A 13,241-nucleotide genomic window follows, 5' to 3' on the forward strand; every position below is an offset into this window, starting at 1 on the left:
GTTTTTAGGTTCTTTATCCCATTTTTTAATATTATTTTTGAGCTCATTTGACAACTGGTTACACTCAGGCTTACCCGTATGTGTTTCAACCACTTCTTTTAATTATTTTATCTGTGTTTCTAATTTTATAATTTTAAACTGTTTTCTTTTCAATAAGAATTGGAGCATCTCTTTGCCTTTACTGTTAAAAAAAAACTGTACCATTCTTTGATGGATTCTTCATTCACCAGCCTGTCATTTGGTGGGATATCCCAACTAAGCCGACAGGGTACAAGATTGTTTGCTATATATAGTTCAAAGATGGCTATGTTTCACCATACCGTGCCTTTTTTTCAAAAACATGATTCGATTTTTGTAAAAAAATTATTTAAATCACTAGGTTTCACTAATCCTTTATCTCCTAAAAAAAAAACTTCCTCCAAATCTACCTCTCAAAAATGAAATACCTCCATGGTTGCTGCTAGATTGGTTGTGAAAAAACAAGAACATAAAAAATTATATATATAACAATGTGCACAATCTGATTGCACAGATTGTTCTATTACTATTTTATATATTATACAATTATTTCAGATTCTCAGCTTTCCTTTTCTGGTCAAGTTTGGGAAAAATAAAGGGAGATTTTAATTTGTGGTTCTGGGCAGCACAGACTCAGAAATAATACTTCCTTTAGATGCCCTGATAAACGAACACAATTGTCATTCTTTAATATTATATCAGAATCTAAAATTGTATGATGCTTTGCCTGTGGACAGCGCCAAGGAACAGTACATCAAACGTTTCACTGTTTATTAGCTTTGCTTTATTAACTGCAGCCATTCACCTGAGAAATTCATGCTGCTTCTATTCATGGACAGACAAATACATTTATGTTAACTGCAAATGTACACTCACCGGCCACATTATTAGGTACACCTTGCTAGTACTGGGTTGGACCCCCTTTTGCCTTCAGGACTGGCTTAATTCTTTGTGACATAGATTTACCAAGGTGTTGGAAACATTCCTCAGAGACTGTGGTCCACATTGACATGATAGTATCACTTAGTTGCAGACCCTACCATCTGAATGTCACTCCTGAAATTGAGACTCATCAGACCAGGCAATGATTTTCCAATATTCTATTGTCCAATTTTGGTGAGCCTGTATGAACTCTAGTCTCCGTTTCCTGTTCTTAGCTGACAGGAGTGGCACCCGATGTGGTCTTCTGCTACTGTAGCCCATCTGCTTCAGCATTCAACGTGTTACATAGATGATATTCTGCATACCTTGGTTGTGACGAGTGGTTATTTGAGTTAATGTTACCTTTCTATCATCCCGAACCAGTCTGCCCATTCTCTGCTGACATCAACAAGGCATTTTTGTTCACACAACTGTCACTCACTGGATATTTTCTTTTTTGAACCATTCTCTGTAAACCCTAGGGATGCTTGTGCGTGAAAATCCCAGTAGATCAGCAGTTTTTGAAATACTCAGACCAGCCCATCTGGCACCAACAACCAACCATGCCACATTCAAAGTCACTTAAATCCCCTTTCTTCCCTATTGGCTTGGTTTGAACTTCAGCAAGTTGTTTTCACCATGTCTAGATGCCTAAATGCTTTGAATTGCTGCCATGTGATTGGCTGATTAGCAATTTGTGTTTCCAAGCAATTGAACAGGTGTACCTAATAAAGTGACCGGTGAGTGTATATTATTACAGTAAAAAGTAAAATATCTATTTATTGTGTAGAATTGAAATATCTAACATTCAGTTCATTCAGTTGCAGCCCCCAAAGAGAAAATCAGAGAATATTCTTGTTGTGAAGTAGGATAATGCTGATCCTCATAGTGCCTTAGAAAAAAATAATATTTTACAGTAGTCACTGGACAGAAGCTGAGAGGAAATATTTAAATTAGAACATCTGTTCTGATGACAATTGTCTAGAAAGGAATTTCTCTTTACTTTGGAGAGATCTCCTTTCAATTACCGTACTTTTTTTTCTCTGGGACAAGAAGTAAAGGAAAATCTCCTTTGTAGCTGTGACTCATCCTGCCAACCCCTGTCACTACAGGACAAAGAAGTGACATAAAAGTCCATTAATTGAACCACTGTAAACCAATGGGGACCAGGAATTTGACACTGTGCTAGTGTTGGATTCTGTAAAGTCATTTTTTGTTGATATCCCTTCCATACTGTATAGTGCAGTAGCATGAGCAGTAGGAGAGATACACATTCCATGTTCTCAATGCAAGGAACATTGGGGAATATTCATCAATAAAATAACAGTGGTTCTGTCCATTATTGTACTGCAGTATGCTAATGTATAATGGAAATTTGATATATTTATCATAATGTCACTTTTCAAATACTAAATGGGATGTGATGCTTTGCCCCAGTTCTTTTGCTGGAGTATGCAGAAGTGTGGTACATTTGCCACAAATTTGCCAAATTGTCGCAGCTGGCCTATAAGATAACTTCTAGAAAAGCATTTAAATTGTAGTATTTAGATATTCACAACAGTTTTAAAAAGTAGTCCACCTCACTTCTTTGTGCAACAGATCATTGTGTTAATTCTGCTGCAATCTAGTTTGGAACACTTGGAGCAAATGTGAGAAAATGGGCAGACATTCGCAGATTGTCCTCAGACATTCACAACACATGGAATGGCGTGGAAAGCAAAAATATAAGGATATTAAACTTCAGTTTAATGATTAAGTTAGTAATCTGATCTGGCTGGTTGGATTGGGGGAGAATCCTTGTGACTGTGAACATCAGCAGACAGTAAACAACTACTCAAGGCAATCACACAAGTAACAGTGACTACCCATGATAACACCATTATTAGTTCTGATGTAACTCTTGTAATAAGGTCTGTCTGGCCCCTGCTCCATTGGTATAAACATGAATTCTAAAGTAATTTTCATTTATCTCTTTATTGCAGGATCTTTTGAAAATCTTTCTGCAGTCAGATCATTCCTGCCCACCTGAATTCCCTTGAATATCTATGGCCTGCTTCAGAGTATATTCATTGTTTGATTTTCCCATTGAAAATCGCACTACATTTTATATGTTTTTGTGCCTTTAATATCTCAGAGAATCAGACTTGGATTAGGTTAATTCTTTCTACTTTTAGACTTTGCAGTTGAAGCTGCCTGGAGGGAGTACATCGAGACTCTGTTCTGTAGAGAAAAATCATTATGCAATTAATGTCATTTATCTCATTTTTTTATAACTGTCAATTCAGATATGGGGATAGTCATGCTGTTTCATGGAAGCTGCATGCAGTTCTCTAAAGCCGCTGGGTAAATAATTGGCAATCCATTAAAACTTTAAAAGAAATCTAATTATATCAATGTTCTATTACCAAGTCAGAAAGCTGAGCTTGTTTGGGAAGGTGTTTGGAGTGAAACCAACATAGACCTTAAAGGGATTCACCAGGTCTGAAGTTTTGGGGGATTGATAAAGTCTATCCCTCCTGGAGGGGTTCCAGTATTGTCAAGGACCTCTCCAGGAGGGAATTTATGAATTAAAGTCCCTCAATCCAGGGGGTGTAAATGTAGAAATGACCAAAATCATACAATAACCATGCCGCACTGCTCTCAAATATACATAGTGACATAAAAAATATAAAATATGAGCATGAAAATAATCCCAATGTGAAGTAGGTAGTTAAAAAATATATAATAAGCAATATGCACAAGACATATACCGTAAAAATCTTCCTTTTTTCATATACAGTGCACCTCCATCAACACTGACAACAGTTCTGCTCTCACCTGAAAGTTTTGACCTCACAACTAAGTTTTGTCAAAAATGGCTTGCGTTCTTTAGGTGGACATATATTGATGGTATGACTTCTACAAAGATTCTCCTTCGCTGTTGATTCAGCTCCTTCCTTCTCCTCCGCTCAGCACACATATAGAAAATACATAGGCAAGCCAATAGTGCTTTATCATTTAAAAACTGACAAGAGCCACTCACATGATACAGGTGCTCCATTGCACCCAATATTGCACACATAAGAAAATATATAAAACATAGTTGACACCCTCTGGCTGTACAAGCTCTCTCTGGACTCCTCTCCGTGAACTCTCTCTGGAGTGGGTTAGCTGACCGTGAGTGTTGTGACATCACCAAGCCCCTCCCCTATGCATTACGCCACAGGGTCACATGTCTTCCTCAGGGATTTGTGATTGGACGTCTCGCCGCTCCATTGCTCTATATAGTGTAACCCAGGACTTGAAATTTCCACTCGCCTGCTCGCCAATGGCAAGTGGAAATTATGGTGGGGGTGAGTGTGTCCCCCAGGGCAATTTTGCTGAGCAGTCTCGGAGCTCAGGCCGGATCTGTCATTGGCACTGGGAGCCGTCAGACTGCTCAATAGCTGAGCGCAGTGAAAGCAAAGCAAGGAGTGTGTGCTGTGCTCTCTGCCTCCCCCTAGAGTGCAGTACCCGGATCTGTGAGTGAACAACGAAGTACTGCAACTTTTTATAGGGGGGGGTGTACATGTACATGTGTGTTTGTGTGTGTCTGTGTATGCATGCACAATTGTACATGTGCCTGTGTGTATGTACATGTGTGTATCTGTACATGTGTCTGTGTGTATGTACATGTATGTGTGTGTGTACATGTGTCTGTGTGTGTGTGTGTGCATGTACATGTGTGTGTGTTTGTGTGTATGTATGTACATGTGTCTGTGTATGTATCTACATGTGTCTGTGTGCATGTGCATGTGTCTGTGCATGTGTTCTGTGTATGTACATGTATCTGTGTGTATGCGTGTCTGTACGTGCCTGTGTGTGTATACGTGTCTGTATGTGTGTGTGTACATGTCTCTGTGCGTGTGTGTACATGGTTCTGTGTGTGTATGTACATGTCTGTGTGTGTGTACAGGTGTCTCTGTTTGTGTGTGTTTGTTGGTGGCGAGTAACTCTAAGGCCTGGCTAGTAGCTCAGGACTTGAAATTTTAAGCCCTTAACCCATGGCCATTTTCTCCATGTCTAACATTTGAGGGACCATAGTGTGAATTGGAGTGAGAGCAAAACATTGGTTGCCACTGGCAAAAGCATAGTGATCCAAAGCGCTATATTTTTTTTTCATTACATTCTTTTCATTTGTTATCTCCAGTTGAATCTAAGGTCAATTAAGTGGAAACTGATTTAGCATTTATAAATACACTGATTTATTTATCTGTAGAAATGTGTGACTTGAATTTTAGATCTGACTGAATATTCAGATAATAACACAAATCTACCTATCAAGAGAGGGATATCAGATGGATGCGTTTTGCTCTGCATTTGACATATCTGGACAAGGGATATTTATATGATTGCAGAGCCTTTTACTTTTGTTTCAGTGTAATCTAGTGGCTTGCTTTCAGACAAAAGTGCTGAAAGTTGATGCATACGTGGACTTAACACAGAATTACAAATGCTTCCGAAATGCTGAGCTATAAACTGCAGTTTTTAGTTTGTGTGGTCTTCGCCTGTGGGCAGGAAAAGCACTCATGCTCTTAATGGTGTCAGGACCATGGAGAGCACAAATGGATACCCTTGCAAAATTTCCCTTACTGTGGTGATGCATCCAACCAAACACTGAAATGTAAACCCTTCACACCTGTCAAGGATGTACAGTGTTTAGTCAGCTTCACTACAAAAATGCTTCTCATGGAATAATGTCAGAAGAGAGACATATGCTGCTGGGTGGCAATACTGTTAATGGTGAGTCAAACAAATGCTTTTAGCACTTTATCTAATGAATCACAAAAGTGGCTGGACAGAATAAAAAAATCCCTTGGAGGATAAGGTAGTTCACATGGTGTCTTTGAACTGTGAAGTTAGAGATTTGCTTTTAGTTCTTCACTGGGGAAGGACATTAAATGATAAAATCCTCCCGGGGCAGCAGCTGATATAAGGGGTTCAGCATACTGTAGAGTGCGGTGGAGTGTGTTGGTGCTTTATTTTGTGAGCTAAAAGCAGTATGAAACCCCAAATCAAGCATTTCATATATTTCAGCTTCCCAATTCTTAGATGTGATGGATGCATTCAATTTCTTTTTTTTAGAACAGGCTGTACAGCAGAGAGGGATGAGAGAAACCATTTTCAACTGACAGGATTGCTTACAATGCTCAGCTTTTATTTATTCAAGTAAAACCTTTATCCCGAAAGGAAAACAACTATTTGCTGTAACTGATTATAAAATGTCAGCTGGAGTTTGACTTCAATTTGTTGGTGTATACACATCTGTTAGTACATTTAACACTGCACTCCCACAAGACTGGCAATGCTGTTGTATGCTGTGTCCCCTGTGCTCCTTCATCCAGAGTGGCGACACTCCAATACAAGAGGTGTGTTACTGGCCAGATTACCAGGTGAAAACAGAGCGACAAAAAACTTAAAAAAGAAAACTAATGCAGCTACCACATCTAATTACTGGTAAACTGCAATATATTAAATTTTTGGCATTGGGTTTGTTACTGCTTTAAAAACTAGTCAGTGTTGAAATGTGACTGATATATTTTACTACCCTTTGCATGTAATCACTGTACAACCTTATCAAAGCTCAACTGTCCACAGCTTTTTAATCTCTTTATAATAATGTACAGTGTAATGTATGTTATAATTTGTGCCTGATTTCTGCAAGGAAATGCCGTAAAATAGGTTTCTCTCTTCCAGCTCTTATGTCTGGTACATATGAAGAGGTCTCTGTACTAACAATGCGATGAGAGCTATTGCTTTCTGATAGGGAGATCACCCTCTACCAGAACACACTGGTCAGTGTTCGCAGCCATTGGTTAAAAGCACTGATCGGATGCCGATCGGCTACTGGTTATCCAGCAAACTAGTTCATCAGAAGCTGCCCGTGAAATTGGCTTCTGTCAAACAAGGACCTGCACACACAGGCCGAATGTCGGCTGGTTTCTACTGTACCCGCTGATTTCGGCTGATATTCAGCCTGTGTGTATGGGGCTTTACACGTCAGTGCTCAGTGTTGGCAGAGTTGAGTAATAGCCATACCCTTCAACACACATTTGCTCACAAAGACATGTATTAAAGAGAAGGGTAAGGGGTTTGTCTGACCAGATCTGCTACAGTATAGGGTGCACTTGGTCTAACACTGGTGCACAGTCATATGTAGACACGCTGCACAACTGAAATATTAGGAAAAGGGAGGTAAGGCTATAAAAATGGAGTGCAAAGTCTATCTGACTGCATATCTATTTCTGTGACTTCAACTGTTCCTTAAATAAGCCAATACAGTGATTTCCTGATGATGAATAGATAAGACCTACTCAGTATGCTTTCTTTATTTTTATAATGGTCGCCTTAAGGCTCTAATCTTACGCACTGACTTTTACTGCTGTAACTGTCTACATCCCACACTGGATGCCTGTTGTACATATTCTGCTAGCCAGATGGTGCCTTTCATTTTCATCCTGAATCTGCTAGGATTGGATTTTTGGCAGCTTTTTTGCATCCGTTCTGCTAATTCTTCTGCCTTTGCTCCAGTTATTTTGGGTTTCACATATCTTTTATGATCAGAGAGCTGCCAGGAATTTATTATCTTAATAATTAGTGAAACTTTCCTGAACCATTGAGGAGAATCAATTTGTACTGCTTGCAATGAAAAATACAATGTATACCTCCCAATGATAGAAGAGACAACTTTTCGTTTTAAAACATTAGGCAAATTACATCCCTCATGCATCCCTGGGCATATAATTTCTGAAAAAATAGATCATCGGTACTTTGAGCATAATAATAATTGTGCATATACAGATAGTTACTATTACTACAAGAGGATATTACAAAATGCACATACGTCACTTAGGGGTCTACTTATAAAAACTTTGCTTTGTAAATGTCTCATCATTTGCACATACGTAAGGAATAATACTCAATGTTTTTAATATGTGTATATTAAATTCTTTGTTGCCTTTTGTGGATGAATCTAACATTTCCTAACATTGGATCATAGAAGAAAAATAGCTTTGAGAACATTTGACCGTGAGAATTATCATTTACCAATAGAGGAAATAGCCTAAGGGCAGCCATACATTGATTAAAATTTGACCGGTTCAGTAGAGACCGGCCGAATTTTGATCAATGTATGGGCAGGCTGGTTGTACAAAAGTTGATCTAACGTTTGACTTCTGTACAACCAGCCTGTCAGGTTTTTTGGGATTGATCAGTGCCACCAGCTATAGTCTCCCCGCTGTCAGAACACAATATCTCAGTGGAAGTGATTCCCCCATCCACATCAAATGTGTGAATGGGGGACTTTGGTCAAAAAATGATTATGTATGGCCAGCCTAACACTATAAGCTAAGAACATTTGATGAGTGGTGGAAATAATATGTCGGAGACCTGTGCTCAGTGCACATCAATGCAGATTCTTGTGCAAACAGCCAAACAAATGTGTGTTTGGTGTACCCCTGACTTATTCATGTGGAGGAAGGAGCAAAACCTGGAGGGGGGCCTTGCTTTGAAAGGTTGCTTGATACCATCAATGAAATGCAGCTCCCTGACACCAGTAGCACTCATGCAGCCCCACAGAAGGACACTGCCACCACCATGTTTCACTGTAGGCACCATGCATTTATCTTTGTACCCCTCAGCTTTGCGACGCCATACAGTTTTGAAGCCATCAGTTCCAAAAACATTTATCTTGTTCTCATCACTCCAAAGTACAGAGTCCCAGTAGTCTTCTTTTTTCAGCATGTGCCCTTGTAAATTCTAGGTGGGTTTTTTTGTGCATAGGCTTTAGGAGAGGCTTCCTATGTGGACGACACTCATGCATGCCATTCCTCTGCAGTGCACGCCATATTGTGTCATGGGAAACAATCACCCCAGTTTGGCTTTCTACTTCTTTAGCAAATTGCAGTGAACTTGCATGGTGATTTTCTTCAACCCTTCCCATCAGAAGACGCTTCTGTCAAGGTGTCAACTTCCGGGGATGGCCTGGATGTCTCTGTGAGATGGCTGTATTTCCATCTTTGTTAAATTTTTGTATCACTTTTACTACAGTATTCTGACTGATAAGTAAAGCATTGCTGATCGTCTTATAGCCTTCACCTTTCATGTGTAAAGAAATGATTTTCTTTCTCAGGCCTTGTGACATTTCTCTTCCATGTGGTGCCATTGCTGACAGCATGAAATGGGAAGGGGCTTTCTTTGTTAAGTAACGCCCTTTTATAATCAACTGTCTGCTGGACACCTGTTTAATGAATAATTAGGCTCACCTGTAGTTGAATCCTTGTTAATTAGGATTTTGTCTAAAATTTAGCTTTGCTTCTAAGACTTTCATTGGGGTGTATTAATTTTGCAACATGGTATTGAATTAATTTGTTAGGAAAAATACATTTTTGTGTGCACAAGTTAATAAATCTTGTTTGCAACCAATGGTCCACATTTATGGGAGTATTTTGTAGCATAGTGTCCCATAGAAAATGTTGATTCTGAAAGTAAAGGTTTTCTGACAAATCTGTTGGGGTGTACTCATTTATGCTAAGCACTGTATATGTTTATTTTACACTGCAGCTGGAGGTTTTCCTAGCCATTTGCACAAGATTCTCCATTGACTGTACAGACTGCTGAGGTCTACCTCATATTACTTCCCCTGCAGATTGAATTTTTTTTAGCCTATAGTGTTAGGCTATTTTCTCTATTGGTGAATGGTAATTCTCATGGTTAAATGTTCTAATAGCTATTCTTTTCCTGGGATTGAATGTAAGGAAATGGTGCATTTGCTGGGTGAAAGGCAACAAAGAAACTATTACACACATATCACAAATCTTACAAGTATTATCTGTTATGTTAGCACAAATGTTGAGACATTTTCAAAGCAATGTTTTTTTTTTTACATAAGCTCCTTAACCAGTTCAATACCAGACACTTTGATTCCCTTGTCAAAGTCTATTGACATGAAACATACCTTGGGGCTGGGCGGAGATTGTGCTGAAGTCACCCACGCCTGTCTGGAGCCGGCACCAGGGGCGTTTATGACTTACATGCTCATTTGTCTTTGAAGTTTGTAAGTGATTTTTTATTTATGTATGCTACCACAGCCTGGAGAGGAAGTCAGGGAAAACCTGGTTTCACTGTACTTCCCCGGTGGTCTCCTAAAGGGACATACACCACATGTCATACCAAAAGGGGAGAAGATCCATATTGAGGAATCCCAGGACCGTATACGAGCCCTATGCCCATCTAGACCTAATAACAAAAGTTTTATGTCCACTATTGGAGGACAGGTGGTGGGACCCACTTGCATATTAATGTGGATTGCTGTGACTACTTAGCACAGAGTGGAGGAAGATACTGTTTGGTCACAAAATAATATCTCTTGGGACTATAAGCATTGGTCTTGGACTTGTTTATATTATACACACTGATAAAATAATTGGTTTATTACATTTAATTTTCGTATATATGTATTCATGTCTGTACATTGAGTTTTGCACAGTAAGGAGAGTTCTAGGGAGTGCCGCATGACACATATAAAATTCTGATTTGTACATAACCTTAAATTAATCTAAATTCTTTTGTGGGTTGCTCTTCAACAGTTTTTTATCTTTTTTTTTTTTAGAATGCACTGTTGTCATGCTGAAATGCTTCCGATTGCATTGCATTCTAGTTGTGTATGGCAATTGCCCAAATTACTAATTAGCCAAATGACAGATTAAACCAACTAAGCTGTGAAGAGCCAACAAATGTGTTGATTTCTACAGACTTCTGTTACCAGTAACAAAGATTATTTGACAGCTGAGCTCAAATGTCTATCATTTATTAGAGAGAGTTGAGAATCTAGTCCAAGAATATCCATTCCTCAAATGCCAGAATGACTGTTCTCCATCCACTTGACAAGAATGACTGTTATTAAAAAGCAGAATATTGGTTCAAATTGGAAAAACTGTTAACACCACTAAATATACTGTAAAAGTTATTGCTTTTATCTCATTTGTTGGTAATGGTTCCACAATTAAAGAGAACCTTTCGGGACAGGACTACACTAGCTGCCGTTACTGACTTTTGTTTTTAAAAGGCAAATTTTACTGCTGGAAGCTCCATGCTTTCTCTATGAGCTGCATGTACTGTGACAAAATTATTTCTCAAAGATCCAAAAGGTCACAACAGTGACACTAAATTTGGGTTTCAATTGATTTCTAACAGCTTAAAAACACCTGAAAGTTGTGTAGTGGCTTGGCAGCGTGCCAAGCATATGCTGCAATGGAAAGTAATAGGACAAGAGCTAAGATGTCAACCCCTCTGTTGTGAACTTTGAAGATGAGTTTCTTCACAATGCTTACAGCTAGAGAGGCAAATGAAGGCTTGTCTAAAGTACATTTACTGTTTGTGCAAAGTATGTAAATAACCTTCTGGGCTTAGGTTTACTTTAAAGATGTCACCTCTGGAACTTTTATCTTATATGATATTATATTAACAAATAAATTATGTCTCATGTGTCTTTACTTTGGGATATAAGATGAGTGGGTTAGCGCTCCGGACATTAGTTTATTGCTATCAACATTGTCTGCAATACAGAAAGTGATGGGAAATCTCCCAAACGAGGACACACACATTAATAAAATCTATAGAAATCCCATCCCTTCCCTCTCAAACCAAAACTAAAAAACACATTCTGTATAATGTGTAATAATGACTATATATTAATCATTTGCTATGTATTTTGCAGGTCCCGGACTGGCCTTTGTAGTGTATCCACAAGCCATGACAATGCTTCCTCTGTCTCCTTTCTGGTCATTCCTTTTCTTCTTCATGCTTTTGACTCTAGGATTAGACAGCCAGGTAAGCAGTTCACTTTAAAAACTAAAACTGAATTTCAAACACTGGTTTGTGTAAATATTGGTGCTGGGCAATAACAGTAAAGTCAAAGGAATTCTCTTTAGGGTCATACATATAAGGCCCAGTGAACTGAAGCACATTGGCCATATTGATTTTTTTGCACATTAGCACATTGCACATTTATGAGTGAGCTGTTGGTAAAATGTTAACTTAAGGATTGTTGACTAATGTATCATATTGTGATTCTGTGTTTTCACATACATCCAGCATTTGAAAAGTTAAATTGTTTATTTTTGACTCTTAGTTTAAGGGCTGCCTACGTGATTTTTTATCTTTGTATTACTGACTAAACCAGATGGCTCTACATCCTCAAGGGGGACATGTTCCTTGTCTGAATCGTTCCATGTGTTATCTAATGAAATTTAATATAACCTAGTGCTTGTCAGGTTTAACACAGTGGGGGGATTGAATACAAGTTTTAATTTTCTAATTGTCTGGAAAAAATGAAATATAGAAGCTGATTGGTTGCTATGAGCAACAGCACCAGTTCATATAGAACTTGTCTAATACACTTTTTAGTAATTCCCCCTCCAGTACGTTCAGGTCTGTCTAGTTTGTAATTCAGTCTCTAGAAAGTTGGTGCAGTTGTCTAGATCTTGCCACTGTACATGGTAAATATCAAAGTCCAGATCCAGCTTTGCATATTAAATAAAATATAATAAATTTATATTATATTTATAATTCTCTTTAGAATGAACCTGTTCCTTGCCTTTTGTAACACATTCACTTAAAGTCTCCCCACTGCTACTTATACATACCTTGAGCATATAACAATGCAATAGCTAATGACAAAAATTATCTTATAAAGACATTAGACAACTGCAAACAGTTTAAGAAAGACTCATATCTTCCAGCTTGTCAGTGCCCCATGCACAAAGCTAGGCCCATAATGACAGTTTGCCAAGTTTGGTGTAGAGAAACTTAAATGACCTGCATAGAGCCCTGAACTCAACCCAACTTTACACCTTTCAGATGAACTAGAACGCAAATTGGGAGGCAGGTGTTCTTATCCAACCACAGTACCTGACCTCACAAATGCTCTTTTAGTCTAATGGGCAAACAATTCCGGCAGACACACTCCAAAAGCTTGCAGAAAGCCTTCCCAGTAAAGTGTAGTCTGTTATAGCCTCAAGATGGAAATGAGTTGGGGCGTAAGGCAATTCCATAATAATGTCCTTGGTTTTGGAATGGCATGTCCAACAAGTTCATATAGGTGTAGTTGGCAGGTGTCCACATCGTAAGCCATATACAGTATAAGTGTGTAGACACCACACCATTTTACTGACTTATACTGAGAGATCTTGTCTCCTGATCTCTCGACTGATAGATTTAGGCCAGCCCAGGGGCGGACTGACCATTTGGAAACTCAGGCACTGCCCGAGGGCCCGGGGTCAGTA

General features: G+C 38.8%; 1 protein-coding gene across 2 annotated transcripts in view; it reads left to right on the forward strand.

The window, feature by feature from the left end:
• The window catches only part of SLC6A7 (solute carrier family 6 member 7), a 140,456-nt gene that overhangs the window by 82,033 nt on the left and 45,182 nt on the right, over positions 1–13,241 (forward strand). For both annotated transcript variants that reach the window (XM_089682133.1, XM_089682132.1), the window contains exon 9: positions 11,675–11,787. In XM_089682133.1, coding sequence (XP_089538259.1) covers positions 11,675–11,787 — 113 coding nt within the window. The remainder of the gene's footprint in view (positions 1–11,674; positions 11,788–13,241) is intronic.

The sequence above is a fragment of the Staurois parvus genome, unplaced genomic scaffold (genome assembly GCF_062004578.1).
Source record: "Staurois parvus isolate SC_StPar_1 unplaced genomic scaffold, SC_StPar_1.0 ptg000286l, whole genome shotgun sequence".
NCBI classification, from domain to species: Eukaryota; Metazoa; Chordata; class Amphibia; order Anura; family Ranidae; genus Staurois; species Staurois parvus.